Source organism: Sapajus apella, unplaced genomic scaffold, assembly GCF_009761245.1.
Source record: "Sapajus apella isolate SASKATOON/1434 unplaced genomic scaffold, GSC_monkey_1.0 scaffold37, whole genome shotgun sequence".
Taxonomy (NCBI): domain Eukaryota; kingdom Metazoa; phylum Chordata; class Mammalia; order Primates; family Cebidae; genus Sapajus; species Sapajus apella.
This window is the reverse complement of record NW_022436977.1, coordinates 21,769,119-21,788,918: the sequence shown is the minus strand read 5'-3', so window position 1 is coordinate 21,788,918 and position 19,800 is coordinate 21,769,119. Positions and strand designations below refer to the sequence as shown.

The window sequence follows — 19,800 nt, the reverse complement described above, 5'->3', positions numbered from 1 at the left end:
CCCAGGGGGGGGGGGGGGGGGGACACGAGATGGTCCATTTCCCCCCACCTGGGTAAAAAAAGCGAAACTCCGTCTCAAAAAAAAAAAAATTTAAAAAAAAAAAAAAAAAAAAAAAAAGATTTTAGATAAGGTTCCAGAATAGGCCATTAAGGAAAGTTACAGATGTTTGATTACATATAAGGCTTTTTTAGTTTGCACTAATGAACTTCAATATTCCATTCACAAATAAATTCAACCTCAATATTCCATTCACAATTAAAACTTTATGGTATTACTGTTTACATTAGGTATTACTGTAGAAATTATATTAGCCCATTCTCTGAAGGGCAATTTGTAGATAGTTATTAAAATTTTAAATTTATATACACTTTGACCCAGAAAGGCCCCTTCTAGAAATTTATTCCTCAGATAAACATGTATAAAGGAAGTATTTGCAGCATGACTATTTTTAATCGTAAAAGATTGGAAACAACCTGAATGTCACAAAACAAGAGCTGAATAAATTATGGGACTTTATAAAAAGGGAGAGGGCACAGATCTATGTCCTGATATGGAATATTCTTCAAGTTATACTGTTAGATAAAAAGTAAAAGGTACAGAACAGTGAGTATAATGTGGTACCATTTATACTGGGAGAAGGGAAGAGAAAAAAAAGGAAGAGGTGAAGGCGATGTATGCTTATATCTGAATACAAAAATCTCTGAAAGGATTCAAAATAAATGTTAACAGTAGAAAGAGCCCCGGGAAAGACTTAGTGTTCACTGTGTTACCTTTTTTACTGTTTTAATTTTTTACTCTCTATATATATACACATTATCTATTTGAAATCATTTAAAAATGTTTTCAATCCTATACATTTCATGTACAGTTATTCCTAACAGCAAAAAATTAAAAACCTGAATGTCCATGAACAGGGTAATAATCTATCATTTAGCCATACTCACGCAAGTGTGAAAAGATATATTTACATCCACCAGATGTGCACTATAACATCACTTGTAACTGAAAAGATGAAGTCAACCTAAATGTCTATCAATAAAGGTATATGCATTGTGGTACAAGCATACTATTCTATGCAGTCAAAATGTCATAAATACTGTTAAGCGGAAAAAGAAGCTTTAAATATTATAATTTCATTTTTGTAAAAAGTAAAAAATTACATATACTTTTTAAATTTCAACGCATTTGGGTTTGGGTTTCCTTTTTTTTAAGACAGAGTTTCGCTTTTGTCATCCAGGCTGGAGTGCAATGACGCAATTTTGGCTCATTGCAACCTCTGCCTCCCAAGTTCAAGTGATTCTCCTACCTCAGCCTCCTGAGTAACTGGGTTTTCTAATTAAACAAATGTGCATGCACATCTCTGCCTATGCTTCCCTAAGCATAGAGTAGGGTCTGGAAGGAGAAACAACGAACTATTAATAACGAATACACGAAGGGAAGAAACCAGGGAAAAGAATTAGGGATTGTCACATTTTTACTTTCAACAGTGTTACACCATTTGACTTTGTTAGACAAATGTCAGTATTTTTGCAACTAATAAAAAAAAAAACTTCTAAAAAATCTACATGAGGTCTGGTGTGCATGGTAGCTCATGCCTGAAATCCCAGCACTTTGGGAGGCTGAGGCAGGCCGAGGTCAGGAGTTTGAGACCAGCCTGCCCAACATGATGAAACCCCATTTCTACTAAAAATACAAAAATTAGCCAGGCATGGTAGCACATGCCTGTAATCCCAGCTACTTGGGAGTCTGAAGCATGAGAAACTGCTTGAACCCAAGAGGCAGAAGTTGCAGTAAGCCACTATTGTGCCACTGCACTCCAGCCCGGGCAACAGAGTGAGACTCCATCTAAAAAAAAAGTTAAAAGGTTATGGGGCCAGGCACAGTGGCTTACACCTGTAATCCCAGCACTTTGGGAGGCCAAGGCAGGTCAGGAGGTTCGAGACTAGCCTGACCAACATAGAGAAACCCCGTCTCTACTAAAAATACAAAATTAGCCAGGTGTGGTGGTGCATGCCTGTAATCCCAGCTACTCAGGAGACTGAGGCAGGAGAATCACTTCAACCTGGGAAGCAGAGGCTGCGGTGAGCCCAGATTGTGCCATCGCACTCCAGCCTGGGCAACAAGAGCGAAACTCCTTTACAAAAAAAAAAACTACTTGAGTTAATAAGCCCATTTAAAAATGATGCCAAATAGTCTCAAAGTGTCTCCAATGGGAAAGATGGTAATTTTAAAATAGAAACCAACGTAACCAAATGATTAAGATAAATATCACCAGTAGTAAGAACTACTGATATCAAGAATCCCTTGATATGATACACTGAGAAAGACACCACTTATGTTATGCTTTTTTTCTTTTTAATAGAAAAGGGGTCTCACCTAGGCTGCTCTTGAACTCTTGGGCTCAGGCGATCCTCCCCACCTCCTGAGGAGATGGGTCCGTCTGGGACTACAGGCTCATACTACAGCACCTGGCGGACTTTTGTGTTATTCTTGCCCAAATGTATAATTTTATTCCAATTATGAGAAAACATCATACAAACCCAAACTGAGGGACATTCCATACAGTAACTGCAGAGGACTCTAAAAGTATTAAGGTCATGAAAATAAGAGAGGATCAAGACATTGTTACAGACTGGAGGATACGAGAGAGATAACTAAATGTAACTGGGATCCTGGGTGTGATCCTGAACAGAAAAAGCACACTCATGGGAAAACTGATGAAATTCAAATAAGATCTGTAGTTAGTATTAATTTCCTGTCCTTGATAATATACTATGGTTATATAAAATGTTAACATTACAGGAAACAGGAGGAGTGAGGTAAGAGAACTGTGCTCAATTTATACAACTTTTCTATCAGTCTAAGATTAATCAAAACAAAAAGTGAAAAAAGAAATGATGCTGAAGAGGATTATTTACTAATATGGAAAGGCATTAATAACAAACAGTTCAGTAAAGTACGTTACAAAGAAGTACATATAAAATCTCAATTTCATTAAGTATTATATTTATAATTACACAGAGAAAAATCATGAGGAGTATTTAACAAAATGTCAACAGAAATGGGTGGTGAGATTTTAGCACATTTTCATGGAATTCATTAGTCTGCTTACCTGATGAGTAATATCCTTACAGGGAGTCCACATTTGGTGGCTAATTTTATGATTTTTAAATTAAAATTTATTTTACTAAAACCATTTAAAAATAATTACACCTTCCAGTATTCCAATTCCAACTTTTCTGGGGTACTCATACATGAACAACTTTTCTCTACACACCTGGCAACAACTACAACTAACAGAGGTAATATATAATGTTCTATGTTATACCTAAGGTTTTTTTCATCAAGAGCACTAAACGAAAAAAAAAAAAAATCTTGCATATTCAGCACTACAAAACCAAACAAAAAACCTTTCTGTTCTACTTAATTATAGGAGGCATAGAACTCTTTTCAATTTCTCTTTTTAAGAATAGAAGAAATGTGAGAGTAAAAAAAGAGTACAAGCCCTTCACATTTTATAGATGAGAAAGCTAAGTCACAGGGGAGTAAAATGACTTGTCCAAAATCGTTAAATAACCAGTTGGTATCAATGTCAGGAACAGAACTAGGTATCTGAACTCCAAAAGTTCAGTGCCCTTTCTACTAAACCAAACATAAGTATACAGTTTTTACATCTACCTTTACTGGTTTGTTCAATTTCACATTACAGGTTGGGCATGCCACACCCAAAAATCAGAAATCTGAAATGTCCCAGGATCTGAAAATTTTTGAGGGCCGACAAAACATTCAAAGGAAATGCTCATTATAACATTTTGGATTTTAGATTTTCAGATTTGGGATGTTCAACTAGCATAATACAAATATTCCAAAATCTGAAAAAAAATCCAAAATCCAAAACACAAGGGATACTCAACCAGTAATAGTAAAACAAAACAAAACAATAACGTTTTGCCTTCTTAATTTTTGTTTTAACTTTTGCCTTCTTTGTAATTACAATTACAAATGAAGCCTCTTAGCTAACAATTACCAAACATTCCTGAAGGCTACTAAATATTCTTAAATTATATCTGTTATCACATTGTTTATCATGAAGAACTGAGATTAAAACCTCATGGCTGGGCACGGTGGCTCTAATCCCAGCACTTTGGGAGACGAAGGTGGGTGGTTCGCTTGAGCTCAGGAGTTTGAGACCAGCCTAGGCAACATGGTGAAACCCCGTCGCTACTAAAAATACAAACAACAACAACAACAACAAAATTAGGCCAGGCGTGGTGGCTCATGCCTATAATCCCAGCACTTTGGGATGCCAAGGCAGGTGAATCACCTGTGGTTAGGAGTTCAAGACTAGCCTGGTCAATGTGGTGAAACCCCATCTCTACTAAAATATAAAAATTAGGCATGGTGGTGTGCACCAGTAATTAGAGCTACTCAGGAGGCTGAGGCAGGAGAATCACTTGAACCTGGGAGAGGAACTTTGCCCTTCAAATCCCTGTTCTTATAGGCCTAAGACAAGTACACGATAAAGGTTCTCAGTTAATTGCTAAATGCTACACATTTCTTGCCAAAGAAAACAAAGCAAATTTTGATAACAGTAAGCCTTCTATAACTTTGTGTACAGAATTCGTATAGGAAATAAAGTTCAGTTATACTCTTCACAAAAATTTTTTCCATTATTGCCAAACTATGGAAAACTTTTTTGAACTAAAATAAGTTTGATGTTTTGCCTTTGGTTGGTTGTTTTTAAAATTTTCCCCCATTTTCAAAAGGAATTAATTTAAGAATTTTTAACTACCAGGTCCAGAAAAACAAAAAAAACCTGGAATTTAGGGAAAGCTTTCCTAATTGACTGTTCTGTAAAAAACAAGTTCTTAAAACATTTAAATTCCCAAACATTCCAAACATTTCCCTCATCCCCATGGAGACTAGAAGATATGTTTTCAACTCTGACCCAAGGGCTTGGATGCCTGTTTGGGAACATCATGCTGAAAAAGGAACTGACTTAAGTAGATTAGTTTTGTTCAAACCACAACTTGACCTTCCTTAAACAACTGCTGAACATCTATAAAACCTTCAGAGCCCTGTAATTGCTTTTCTAATTCTTCTTTTTAAAGTGGTAACAAAATTTGGAGGAACTACAAGTTTTCTTTTCTTTTTTTGAGAGAGTCTCACTTTGTTGCCCAGGCTGGAGTGCAGTGGCACGATCCTGGCTCACTGCAACCTCCGCTTCCCCAGTTCAAACAATTCTCCTGCCTCAGCCCCCCAAGTAGCTGGAATTACAGGCGCGCGCCACCATGCCCGGCTAATTTTTATATTTGTAGAAATGGGGTTTCACCACGTTGGTCAGGCTGGTCTCGAACTCCTGACCTCGTGATCTGCCCACCTCAGCCTCCCAAAGTGCTGGGATTCAGGTGTAAGCCAGCAAGCCTGGCCAGGAGCTACAATTTTTCATAGCTACTATCGATTAGTAATAATTAGAGCATCTCTAGGCACCAAAAAATCTTTGACTATACAATGTTTTCTTCTAATATTATTCTACAAACTCAAAGGTTTAAAGCAGCGAGGCACAATGGCTCACGCCTGCAACCCTACCCTTTTGGGAGGCCAAGGTGGGCGGATCACTTGAGCCCAGAAGTTCAAGACCAGCATAGGCAACATGGTAAAACCCTGTCTCTACAAAAAAACACAAAAATTAGCTGAGCATGGTAGCATCAGCTTGAAGTCCCAGGTACTCAGGCTGGGTACCTGAGTGGGAGGATCACCTGATCCTAGGAGGTTGAGGCTGGAACAAGCCCTGATCATGCCACTGCACTCCAGCCTGGGGAACAGAGTGAAGCTCTGGCTCCAAAAAAAAAAAAAAAAAGGCAAGCTCATAACTAAGCTAAAATCTACCTTCCTGTAACTTGTATCCTGTTACTGAAATAAACCAATATAATTCACTCGGCTTTTTCCTCATTCTTTCCAAATAAATGAAGGTAACTATTATGTCTCTCATTTCTAGTCTCTTCATTTCATGGCTAAACTGAAACAAAGATTCTAAAGAAATTTGGCCAGCCCTAAAGACATGGTATCCTGACCACTCTCCATGTTTATTACCCTTACAAACTATACAACATGCTTCCATAAAGAAGAATAGGACTATTTGTTAACCTTCCTTATCCTGGGCACTAAACTGCTTCAAGAGATCACATTCTGGAAAGGTACGGTGGCTGACGCCAGTAATCCCAACACTTTGGGAGGCTGAGGCAAGTAGATCAACTCCTGAGTTCAGGAGTTCAAGAACAGTCTGGCCAACAGGGCGAAACCAACCTCATTTGTAAGAAAAATACAAAAAAAATTAGCCAGGTGTGGTGGTGCATGCCGGTAGTCCCAGCTACTCAGGAGGCTGAGGTGACGGAATCGCTTAAACCAGGGAGGCGGAGGTTGCAATGAGCCAAGATCGCCCCACTGCACTTCAGCCTGGGCAACAGAATGAGACTCCGTCTCAAAAAAAGCAAACAAACGAACAACAACAAAAACATCACATTTTCACATTCCTTTTTTCTTTTAAAATTTTTTTCTATTTCTTTTTCTTTTTTATATATATTTTTAATCCTCTTTTTCCTAGTTCCCACAAACAGAGCATTCTTTCTCTGGCTGCCACATCACACAACTTGGTAAAAGTGCAGACAACTAAAACCCTTAGATCAATCACATTTAAGAGATCTAGTCCTGTATACAAATGAACCTAGGTATAACGCTTTACTTTTATCACAATTAAGTTAGTTTTGACACAGTATGCAGCCTAATGAGATTTTTTTTTTTTTTTATCTTATACTTGTTATCCCTACCAGTCTTGTGCTGTCTGCAAATATGGTAAGTCTTCTACACCTTTATGGTATTGATAAAATAAGCCAGAGTCAAATACAGAGCCATATGACAAACGAGGCTCCTCTCTTTTCTTTCCTGTTGAGATAACGTCTAAGCACGCTGTCAGAATTTGGTTTTTGAAAACACTTTGTCCCTCCTAAGGGACAGATTCTCTTTGTCCTATTTGTTCTATTCTCTTTCTTATTCATCTCAGTTATAGGTCATGTCCCAATTTTCTAGGCTTTCCTTGAAGCATCTGGATAAATAAAATCTGCTTTCCTAAACTGAGGTATCTATTTCATATTCTCTTTCTGCTGTATGAAATACATATTTGTAAACCAACTAAAATCCTCTCTTACAAGGCAGAACATGTGTGTATTTAAAAATATTGATAAATCAACAGACTTTCCCTCCAGTGGCTAAAGTCATTTTGCGCTTACCCACAAATACCAAAACTTCAAAGGCATTTTAAAAGGTAGTCCATAAAGACATGAATTAGTTATAGCTCCACTCCTCTGAACAAGTCAAACAGACTTTGTTCTGAAGAGCAGCATTAAGTAAACTATTAGAAGGAGAATTATATTCAAGTGAGTAGCAGTAGACTCCATTCTGGACAGGGTCTGTGTCATTCCTTGGCAGCAAGTGGGCATTTAGGAAAGCAAACTAACTCTACTGGAGTCTTATCAGTAATGTTTATTCACCACAGCATATTTCCAAAAGCACTCAGATAAGAGTGTGACAACATTTAAAAAAAAAAAAAAAAAAAAAAAAGGCTGCACCAAATGCAACCAAGCTCATCAACTGTTGTTTATTCAAGAGGAGGCATGTTAACTGAAAATATCTTGAAAGAACACATAGGCGGTCATAGTAAATCACTTAGGATTAGAGGTCTTAATATTTTGTGTTAGGTAATCTGAGGCAAGGGGTTAAAAGCTTAAGGAAAATTATTTCACAGAGCACGGCATATGCTTAACACCTTTACAGAAATGGATAAAATGACAGCAAGGGAAATCCAAGGTAACCCTCAAAGTCAGCATCCAAAGAAAGGATGGGCAAGATACAGGCATACCCAGAGACATGCTGGGTTCAGTTTAAGATGACCACAAAAGAGTGAACATAAAATACAGTGAGTCACACAAATTTTTTCGGTTTCCCCATACATATGAAGTTATGTTTACACTATACTAAGAGTGCAATAGTATAAAGTCTTTAAAAATGTACATAACTTAATGTTAAAACACCGCTAAAAAATGCTAATGATCAACTGAGCCTTTAGAAAGTTGTCATCTTTTTGCTGATGGGGGTCTTCCCTCAATGTTGATGGCTGACTGATGAGGGTGGTAGTTGCTAAAGGTGGGCATGGCTGTAGCAATGTTTTTCTATTTTTTGAGACAGTGTCATTCTGTCGCCCAGACTGGAATGCAGTGGTGCAATTTCAGCTCACTGCAATCTCTGCCTCCGGGATTGGTGCAATTCTCCTGCCTCAGCCTCCCGAGACAGGGATTACAAGCACCCATCACCACGCATAGCTAATTTTTGTATTTTTAGTAGCGACAGGTTTCACCACGTTGGTCAGGTTGGTCTTGAACTCCTGATTTCAGGTGATCCACCCACCTCAGCCTCCCAAAGTGCTGGGATTACGGGTGTGAGCCACCATGCCCGGCCAGGCAATTTCTTAAAATAAGACAACCATGGAGTGTGCCACACTGATTGATCTTTTCGCGAAAGATGTTCTATAATACATGATAGCATTTTGTTTTTTTGTTTTTTTGTTTTTTGAGACGGAGTTTCACTCACATTACCCAGGCTGGAGTGCAATGGCGCGATCTCAGCTCACCGCAATCTCCGTCTCCTGGGTTCAGGCAATTCTCCTGCCTCAGCCTCCTGAGTAGCTGGGATTACAGGCATGCACCACCATGCCCAGCTAATTTTTTGTATTTTTAGTAGAGACGAGGTTTCACCATGTTGACCAGGATGGTCTCGATCTCTTGACCTCGTGATCCACCCGCCTCGGCCTCCCAAAGTGCTGGGATTACAGGTTTGAGCCACCGCGCCCGGCCATGATAGCATTTTATCAACAGTAGAACTTCTTTCAAAATTGAAGTCTATCCTTTCCAACTTTGCTGCTGCTTTATCAACTCTGTTTATGGAATATTCTAAATCCTTCGTTCTCATTTAAACAATGCTCACAGCATCTTCACCAGAAGCAGATTCCATCTCAAGAAACCACTTTCTCTGATCATCCAGAAGAAGCAGCTCCTTATCCATTAAGTTTTATCATGGGTTTGCAGCAATTCAGTCATAACTTCAGGCTCCACTTCCAATTCCAGTTCTCTTGTTATTCCTACCACAGATTCAGTTACTTCCTCCACTGAAGTCTTGAAACCCCTAAAGTCATCTGTCAGGGTTGGTATCAACTTACAAACTCTTGTTCATGTTGATACTTAGACCGCCTCCCACAAATCATGAATGTTCCTAATGGCATCCAGAATGGTGAATCCTTTCGAGAAGGTTTTCAATTGACTTTGCCCACATTCATCAGAGGAATCATAATTTATGGCAGCTATAGTTTTACAAAATGTGTTTCTTAAATAATAAGAGTTGAAAGTTGCAATTATTCTTTGATCCATGGGTTACAGAATGGATGTTGTATTAGCAGGCATGAAAAGAACATTTATCTCTTTGTATATCTCCATTAGAGCTCTTGGGTGACCAAATGTATTGTCAATGAGCAGTAATATTTTGAAAAGAATCTGTTTTTTCTCCACAGTAGTTCTTAACAGTGTACTTAAAATACTCAGTAAACCATGCTGTAAATAGGCGTGCTGTCATCTGAGCTTTCAAGTTCCATTTATACAACACAGGCAGAGTAGCTTAATTCTTAAGGATTCTGGGATTTTCTGAATGGTAAACAAAAATTGCCTTCAACTTAAAGTTACTAGCTGCATTACACCCTAGCAAGACAGTCAGCCTGTCCTTTGAAGCCAGACATTGACTTCTCTCTAGCTATGAAAGTTCTAGATAGCATTTTCTTCCAACAGAAGGCTGTTTCATTTACATGGAAAATGTGTTGTTTAGTGCAGCCATCTTCATCAATTATCTTAGCTAGATCTTCTGAATAACTTGCTGCAGCTTCTCCATCAATCAGTACTTTCTGCTTCACACTATACTTTTATGTTGTGGAGACAGCTATTTTCCTTTAACCTCATGAACCAACCTCTGCTACCTTCTACCTCTTCTTCTGCAGCTTCCTTACTTCTCTCAGCCTTCAGAGAATTGAAGAGAGTGAGGGCCTTGCTCTTCAATTAGGCTTTGGTTTAAGGGAATATTGTGGCGGGTTCAATCTTCTATACAGAGCACTAAAACTTTTTCCACATCAGCAGGAGGACTGTTTCACTTTCTAATCATTCATCTCTTCACTGGAGTGGCAATTTTAATTTCCTTCAAGAACTTTTCCTTTGCATTCACAACCTGGCTAACTGCTTGGCACAAGAGGCATAACTCTTGGCCTATGTCAGCTTTCAACAGCTTTCCTCAATAAGCTTCATCATATCTAGCTTTTGATTTAAAGTGAGAAATGTTGGCCCTTCCTTTTCACTAGAACGCTTAGAGGCCATTGTAGGGTTATTAACTGGCCAATTTTAATATGGTCCCATCGAGGCCCAAGGAGACGGAGAGAGATGGGCAAGTAGCTGGTCAGTGGAGCAGTCAGTACAAACGCATCATTTATTGATTATGTTTATGGGCATGATTCATGGCACCCCAAAACAATTACAAGAGTAACATCAAAGGTCACTGATCACAGATCATCATAACAGATATAATAATAAAAAAGTTTGAAATATTGTGAGAATTACCAAAATGTGACACAAAGGCACAAAGTGAGCACACAATGTTGAAAAAATGGCACTGAAAGGCTTGCTTGAGACAAGAGTTGCTACAGACTTTCAATTTGTAAAGAACTGAGTATCTACAAAGCATGATAATGAAGCTCAATAAAATAAGTATGCCTGTATTTCATTGGTTCACCTGCATCACTAATTTATACAAATACTATCCAGACGGACTCTCTATGCAGTACTGAGATCAAAAATCTTTTCATTTACAGGATAATGTTTGGTACTAAATGTAAGAATTCAGTTTCCAGCACTAACATATCTACACTAAGTACTGTTCCTTCCCTAGACTCTCAAAGTTAGTAGGGCTGAATCAGTCATTGTGACTTAAAACTTAATTTGACATCTAATTCTATAGAATCTGCCATTAAAAAAATCAAAATTTCCCTAACTGCCCAAAATAGAAATTATGAGATGGTGAAAAAACAATAGGAATTAGGTCTTGCTAAGATCTGGTGACAAAGTACCTCAGTCAGGACTCGAAAGACCTAGCTTTTCATCAGTTTTCCCACCCAGAGTATGTTTTTACTACACAAAACTGTGTTCTGGCCTAAAACGATACAGATTCAAATTTCTAAGGAAAATCATCTCCAATTAAAATCACATATGGCTGGGCATGGTGGCTCACACCTGTAATCCCAGCACTTCAGGAGTCCAAGGCAGGTGGATCACCTGAGGTCAGGAGTTCGAGACCAGCCTGGTCAACATGGCAAAACCCTGTCTCTACTAAAAGTACAAAAATTAGCTGCGCATGGTGGTGAGCACCTGTAATCCCAGCTACTCAGGAGGCTGAGGCAGGAGAATCGCTTGAACCTGGGAGGTAGAGGTTGCAGTGAGCCAACATCGTATCTCTGCATTCCAGCCTGGGTGACAGAGTGAGACTCTTTCTCAAAAAAAAAAAAAAAAAAAAAAAAAATTCCCCTATAGATATGGGATTATGGATATATTTTTTCTGGATTTCCATAATGATTATTGTATAAGCATAACAATATTAAACATTTAAAAAATCCTCCCATTTGGGCAGGAGGCAACTTCAGGAAATAACAGAAATATTCTATATCCTGATTCAGAAGTAGACACACAAATACGTACATTTGTTAAAATTTATCCAGAAAATGCCTTAAATGGGTACATTTTACTGTATGCAAATTATCTCAATAATCTTAATATCTCTTAACATTCTCAACTCCTATTACCTCTACCTCCCCTCTACCTCAGTGTCTCCTCATTCATTCATTCATTCATGCATGCATGCATTCAATAAAAATTCTGAAGCAATGTGCTAGATACTGGAGATACAGCTGTGAACAACAGTTCATGCCTTCAAGAACTTTACTGTCTAGAAGGAAAGACACATAGTAAACAGACAATGTGGAGTACAGTCTGAGACACACTACATACAACAGGAGTATGGAAAAGGTGCTATAGCAACACATAGGTGCCTTTAACCTGGCTCTACTATCACAAAAACTTGATGTGCCCCCATATACACAAATTCTAAAATTCCCCTTTCCAACCACAAAACTCAGTCCTTCCACTTATGTAAACCTCATACCTCTCAATCCTACCAATTCCCTCCAGATTTCCTGTTTTGGATTTTATTACCTCCCTGTTCAGCCTGGGCTCCAAGGTTAGCCACTAACCTAACATGCCTGCTCATTCCCTCTTTCTTCCATCCACAACCTCCATCCCCCAATCAGTACTAATCTTGCTACAATAAATCACTAATGTTGATCCTCAGTTACTCATTCATTTAAAAATATGTAAGTGTGTTCTGTATCAATCACATATCAAGATACATCAATGCAGACAGATGTGGTGGCTCATGCCTGTAATCTCAGCACTTTTGGAGGTGGAGTTGGGCAGATCACAAGGTCAAGAGATCAAGACCATCCTGGCTAACATGGTGAAACCCCATCTCTACTAAAAATACAAAAAATTACCTGGGCATGGTGGCACACATCTCTAGTCCCAACTACTCGGGAGTGAGACAGGAGGATCACTTGAACCCAGGAGGCAGAGTTTGCAGTGAGCCAAGACCACGCTACTGCACTCTAGCCTGATGATACAGCAAGACTCCATCTCAAAAAAAAAAAAAAAAAAAAAAACCCGATACAAAAATGAACAAGTCACACAGGAGCCTTCCCTTCATGTCACTTACCCCTCTGGAGGGAAAAACAGACATTTCAGTAAATAAAGACAACACAGTAATTAAAGATTGTAATAAATGCAATGAGAGAAATAAGCAGGTCGCTTTGACAGAGTAAGGGGAACCCATCTCTTAGACAGGGTATGTATTAAGAAAAGGCAGAGGAAAAACACTCTAGGAAAACCAAACAGCAAGCAATAGCATAGATCCTAAAGCAAACTACAGCTTGGGCTTGTACTAACAGGCCAGGATGAGTGAGGACACTGTAATAGGAAATTAGATGGAGATGTAGGGGCTGGACCAGGCAAAGTCTTAAAGGCTTGTATTAAGTTTAGACTTCATTCGAAGTATAACAGAAAGCCACTGAGGATTTAGTTAAGAGACTGATGTGATCTGATTTAATCTTTTAAAAGATTACTCTGGTTGTTCTGTGCAGAATGGACAGGAAGAAGACAACAGTGGAAGCAAAGAGACCAGTTAAGAAGTCACTGCAGTAGCCAAGAAAACAGACAGCAACTTGGACTGCAGAGGCAAAGACAGAATTATCTGTGTTCAAGAGCTATTATGGAGGTGTCATCTACTGAGACAGGGATAACAAAACTCTTGATCTGCTTTTCTCCTTTCCTCTCCTAAAATCTGGTCTTTACTCTCAGTATATGACATAACTAAGGCCAGGCACAGTGGCTGACACCCGTAATCCCAGCACTTAGGGAGGCCGAGGTAGGTGGATCACCTGAGGTCAGGAGTTTGAGATAAGTCTGGCCAATATGGTGAAACCTTGCCTCTACTAAAAATACAAAAAATTAGCTGAACGCGGTGGCTCATGCCCATAATCCCAGCATTTTGGGAGACAGCAGTGGGCAGATAGCCTGAGGTCAGGAGTTTGAGACCAGCCTGGCCATGGTAGGCTGGTCTGTAATAAATAAAGACATGGTAAAATCCCTGTCTTTATTTAAAATATAAAAATTAGTGGGGTGTGGTGGTAGGCATCTGTAATCCCAGCTACTTGGAAGGCTGACGCAAGAGAATCACTTGAACCTGGGAGGTGGAGGTTGCAGTAAGCCAAGATCGCGCCACTGCACTCCAGCCTGCAAGACGGAAAGAGACCTTGTCTTTAAAAAAAAAAAAAAAAAAAAAAAAAAAAAAAGCTGGGCATAGTGGTGCATGCCTGTTGTAAACAGGCAATAGATAGGAGCTGAGTATCATACCAAGAGGCATCTTCTGAAATTGACTTAAGAAAATCTAGTTGAGGGAGACAGAAGGCAGAAAGAAGTTCTGGCAAATTACCCAACAACACTCTTGATTCCCAATTTTTCTCAGTCCTCAACATCATGGATACAATAAACCACCACCCTCTCCTCAAAACATTACCCCTGCCATTGCACTGTTCTCACCTCCTACCAGCTTGCCTGTTCTGTTTCCACATTCTAGTTCTTCCATCTTCTTTTTTTTTTCTTTTTTTTTTTTTTTTTGAGACGGAGTTTCACTCATGTTACCCAGGCTGGAGTGCAATGGCGCGATCTCGGCTCACCGCAACCTCCGCCTCCTGGGTTCAGGCAATTCTCCTGCCTCAGCCTCCTGAGTAGCTGGGATTACAGGCACGCACCACCATGCCCAGCTAATTTTTTGTATTTTTAGTAGAGACGGGGTTTCACCGTGTTGACGAGGATGGTCTCGATCTCTTGACCTCGTGATCCACCCGCCTCGGCCTCCCAAAGTGCTGGGATTACAGGCTTGAGCCACCGCGCCCGGCCTAGTTCTTCCATTTTCTACCCGTTTCAATCATTCCTGTTCTCTCATCGTCTCTCTCTCACACTCTCTTTTCCTCTGTGTGTGTGTGTGTCTTCATATGCACACATTTTCCTCCTCGAAGATTTTATCTAGGCTGGGCATAGTGGCTCACACCTGTAATCCCACCACTTTGGGAGGCCAAGGCAGATGGATCACTTGAGGTCAGGGATTTGAGACCAGTCTGTCCACATGGCAAAATCCTGTCTCTACTAAAAATACAAAAATTAGCTGGGCATGTTGGCACACATCTGTAACTCCAGCTACCTGGGAAGCTGAGGCATGAGAATTGCTTCAACCCAGGAGGTGGAGATTGCAGTGAGCTAAGATAGTGCCCCTGTACTCCAGCCTGGGTGATGGAGTGAGACTCTGTCTTAAAATAAATAAATAAAATAAAACCCTGTCTCTAAAAATAATGCAAAAAATTAGCAGGGCATGGAGGCACATACCTATATTCTCAGCTACTCAGGAGGGTGAGGTGGGAGGATCACCTGAGCCCAAGAGGCTGAGGCTACAGTGAGTTATGTTTGTGCCACTGCACTCTAGCCTGGGTGATAAAGTGAGACCCTGTCTCAAAAAAAAGATGTTATCCATTCCCACAAACTCAACTGTCAATAATTTACTGATAACTTCCAAATACCTAGCTAAGTGTTACTCAAAGTGTGGCCCTGGACCACTACTTTAGAATCAGCAGGGCATGCTTGTGAAAATGCAGATTCTTAGACCTCACCTTAGACCTATCAGTTCCTCTGGTGATTCTTAAGCAATGGCTTTTATCAATATCCGCTAATTCATACCTATTATTTTACGTGAATTGCATGTGAGATAATGTTAGGAATATTACAGCCTTCATGCTTACTAATAGCAATATGAATGAAAATGGACCTGCAGACTAAGAAGGAAGTTTAAAGGAAATCAAAAACTATAACCAGGAATTAGACTGTAATAGAAACTGTACGATTTCTTAAACCTCTATAAATGTCCCATACTATTTACCGTTGTCTAAAGATAAGCAATAAAGGGTAGGGGGGACAACTGAGCTCCTGTTGCTTAACACCAAAGTAGTAAACTGAGAAGCCAGTGTCTCACCATGGCTGAAATAAAATTAAAGTCAGTAGTAGCTTGAGAAACACAGAGAGAAAGGTATAATGAGCTGTAGGGTCTTCAGTAGATAGAGTCAAGCCAAAAAAGTGGTTATGAAGCCTAACAGTTAAAGGTCTTGTCTACTGACAGTACTCTACCTTGAATTAAAATTCTTTGGGCACTTATATTACCTGTGTCACCAAACTGTGAGTTCCTTGAGGCTATATTTCACAATCTAACTACTACTTTGCAAAACCTAAAGCCTTTCCCAACAAAATCTAATAATATTTCCTGAGGTAAAGGTTGCCAAATAAATTCTATCTCAATTCCTGTATCATTGTCTCCATTCCAAATGAGTGGTGTCCAGAATGGTGGTGTTTTACTCTACTCTCTGGAAAAAATTAATGTACCGGCCGGGCGCGGTGGCTCAAGCCTGTAATCCCAGCACTTTGGGAGGCCGAGGCGGGTGGATCACAAGGTCAAGAGATCGAGGCCATCCTGGTCAACATGGTGAAACCCCGTCTCTACTAAAAATACAAAAAACATTAGCTGGGCATGGTGGCGCGTGCCTGTAATCCCAGCTACTCAGGAGGCTGAGGCAGGAGAATTGCCTGAACCCAGGAGGCGGAGGTTGCGGTGAGCCGAGATCGCGCCATTGCACTCCAGGCTGAGTAACAAGAGAGAACCTCCGTCTCAAAAAAAAAAAAAAAAAAAAAAATTAATGTATCAAAGCCTTAAATAAATATTAGTCTTCAGATACAAAACTAATAATTTTTCTGACCACAGCACAGAGTTTCCCCACTCCTTCTAACAAGCAAAACCCACAAACTACCATTAAGATGTTTCAGCTGCTTCTGAACTTGTCCCACCTCCTCATTCCTTATCATCTCAAAGAGACGCTTCCTCCTTTACTGCCAGTAGTGAAGTGAATTTGAACTGCTATTTGGGGTGGAAGAAAACTACAAGCACTAACACAGTCAGTGGCCAAATCCTTTTTCCAACTCCCTCCCTACCTTATTCCTACCTCCTAGCCAGTCTCTTCAATCCCTGGAGTTGACTCATTCTGTAGCTCCCTCTGTCCTTAATAAAACAATGCTCAATTGTCTGCAGGGTTAAAACACTTCAATAATGCTTTCATTAGGCCAGCTGCAATGGCTCACACCTGTAATCCCAGTATTTTGGGAGGCCAAGGCAGGTGGATCACCTGAGGTCAGGAGTTAGAGATCAGCCTGGCCAACATGGTGACACCATGTCTCTACTAAAAATACAAAAAAAATTTAACCGGGTGTCGGGGTAGGCGCCTGTAATCCCAGCTACTCTGGAGGCTGAGGCAGGAGAATCGCCCGAATTGAAGTGAGCCGAAATTGCGCCACTGCCCTCCAGCCTGGGCAACACAAGTGAAACTCCTTCTCAAAAAAAAAAAAAAAAAGAATGTTTCTATTAAACTACAAACCCAAGAAACTTCAGAAAAAAAAAAAGTGTATACCCCAATTTTCTAAATCCTGCTACTTAGAAAAACAAATAAAACATTATGCAGTGATAGATATTTGAATATTTTCTAAATATCTCCCCACTAGATGCCCTGGGCATCCAGAACATTCCCTAACATTGCCCTCTACCTCTTATCTTCCTCTGTCAGCTTTCTCCCTGTAGCTACTGACTCAAATTTGTTCACTATCTCTGCCTTCCCATTCTTTCAAACTGCTGGAGCAAAGTATAGATATCCAACATTAATTAATGGTATTGCTCTGGCTTGAAATGTTTGGGCGTCCCTTCCTCGCTTTTAAAAAGCAGCGACAGATGATGGGTTTCTCCACTGAGGGTCAGGCCTGGGGTTCTCAAGATGCTATATCGAAGGACAATTCCTACACATCACATCTTGACATGACTTGACAGCGGCAGCTCTCCCTACCATTATCACGTCCCGGTCAGCCGGCTATGCAATACAATAGCAGGTGCTGCGTTCCCATCAAGAGGGGTTAGCACTGCTTCTATACGAAAATGGCTCTTGCTCCAACCCCACCTCAGACCCCACAACAAACCGTCTAATAACATCACCAGTTCTTTCTACTTCAAAATAGCGACATGCATGCTTGAGAAAATCAACAATAATACATAACAAAGTCACTATATTTCGTAGACTTGGCTGGCAGAAACGTGGGTTGCGACTAACTTTTTATTCGGTGGCTTCCTTCCAGATCAATCCAGATAACTTCCCCTCCCCAGAGCCGCCATAAGGGGTGAAGCTCCGCATACTCCTGAGCGCAGTAGGGAGGGACTGGGAGAGGACAAAAGAGACTTGCGTATAGGGACTTACAGATGCCAGACGCTGTGGGGTCTGGGGTAACTCTGAGCAGATTTCCATCCTTTCCGCACCTCCAGCCTCCTCGTCCGCCATCTTGAGGGAAACCGAAGCCTACAGTTGCCGACCTCCCGGCCAGAGGCAAGCGGAAACCTGTGGCCGGTCGTTGAGACAGGGACGACACTTTTACGACGGCCCCTGAAGTCGGGTTTGACGCAGAATCGAGGACCGGCTTCCGTCCCGCTTCCCGGAAGCAAGCGTCACGACGTGAAGGGACTGGAGGGTTTTTTTCCCTCTAATCTATCAGGTGTAGCGCTTGGTGGCTTAATGGTTGTGTAGCTGGGTTTGGTGCTGAGAACTGTTGCATCTACGAAGTAAAAACAACAACAACAACAACAAAACAAATTCAGCGTCCATTATGAAAGGAAGAAAACTGTCAGGGGCTGTCCTAGCCTAACAACCCCGGTTGTTAGCCTGGGGGTGTTATGTATCCCGACCTCCCTGCGGTGTTCCCCAGAGCCTACGAAATGAGAAAGAAAGTACTCACACATCTTCCATTTTTAGGAGTCTACTCCGTAGGCACTTGCACATGCGTACAAAAAAGCTCGGGGGGCCGGGCGCGGTGGCTCAAGCCTGTAATCCCAGCACTGTGGGAGGCCGAGGCGGGTGGATCACAAGGTCAAGATATCGAGACCATCCTGGTCAACATGGTGAAACCCTGTCTCTACTAAAAATACAAAAAATTAGCTAGGCATGGTGGCGCGTGCCTGTAATCCCAGCGACTCAGGAGGCTGGGGCAGGAGAATTGCCTGAACCCGGGAGGCGGAGGTTGCGGTGAGCCGAGATCGCGCCATTGCACTCCAGCCTGGGTAACAAGAGCGAAACTCCGTCTCAAAAAAAAAAAAAAGCTCGGGATCCAGCTTTATTGGGGGGCACGGAGGGGAAATAAAAAATTGGAAACCTTGTCATTCATCGATAGAGGAAAGGCAATATATACTATGGTACGTCCGCATTTTTAAATACCGTGCAGCTCTTGAACAAGATAAATCTACGTGAAAAGATCAAGATAAGAGAGAGAAAAAAGCCAACTTGCCAAAAACTATATATTTGCACACATATGCATTTAAATGTGAAGGAATAAGTCTGAAAGGGGAGAGAGCCAAGTGGTAACTGAGGGCCAGGATTCGGATTGGAGGAAGAAGGTGGTCAAGAACTACTTTAATTTCAAGTGAATTTTAAATTGTTTACCAAACAAATAATTTAAAAGTATATGTGGCCGGGCTTGGTGGCTCACGCCTGTAATCCCAGCACTTTGGGGGGCTGAGGCAGACGGATCACCTGAGGTCGGGAGTTCGAGACCAGCCTTACCAACATGGTGAAACCCCGTCTCTACTAAAACTACAAAATTAGCTGGGCATCGTGGCGCATTCCTGTAATCCCTGCTACTCGGGAGGCTGAGGCAGGAGAATTGCTTGAACCTGGGAGGCGGAGGTTGCAGTGAGCTGAGATCGTGCCATTGCACTCCAGCCTGGGCAACAAGAACAAAATACTCTTGTCTCAAAAAAAAAAATTAATGTATATTTTATAAGGCCGGGCGCGGTGGCTCAAGCCTGTAATCCCAGCACTTTGGGAGGCCGAGGCGGGTGGATCACGAGGTCAAGAGATCGAGACCATCCTGGTCAACACGGCGAAACCCTGTCTCTACTAAAACTACAGAAAATTAGCTGGGCATGGTG

The 19,800-nt window shown here is 40.9% G+C and overlaps 1 protein-coding gene across 1 annotated transcript in view; it reads right to left on the bottom strand.

Annotated features, from left to right (window-relative positions):
- Nucleotides 1-19,800, bottom strand: part of UBR1 (ubiquitin protein ligase E3 component n-recognin 1) — a 178,133-nt gene that overhangs the window by 145,898 nt on the left and 12,435 nt on the right. The window contains exon 2 of the mRNA XM_032297878.1: nucleotides 18,080-18,431. Coding sequence (XP_032153769.1) covers nucleotides 18,080-18,160 — 81 coding nt within the window. The 5' untranslated portion in view covers nucleotides 18,161-18,431. The remainder of the gene's footprint in view (nucleotides 1-18,079; nucleotides 18,432-19,800) is intronic.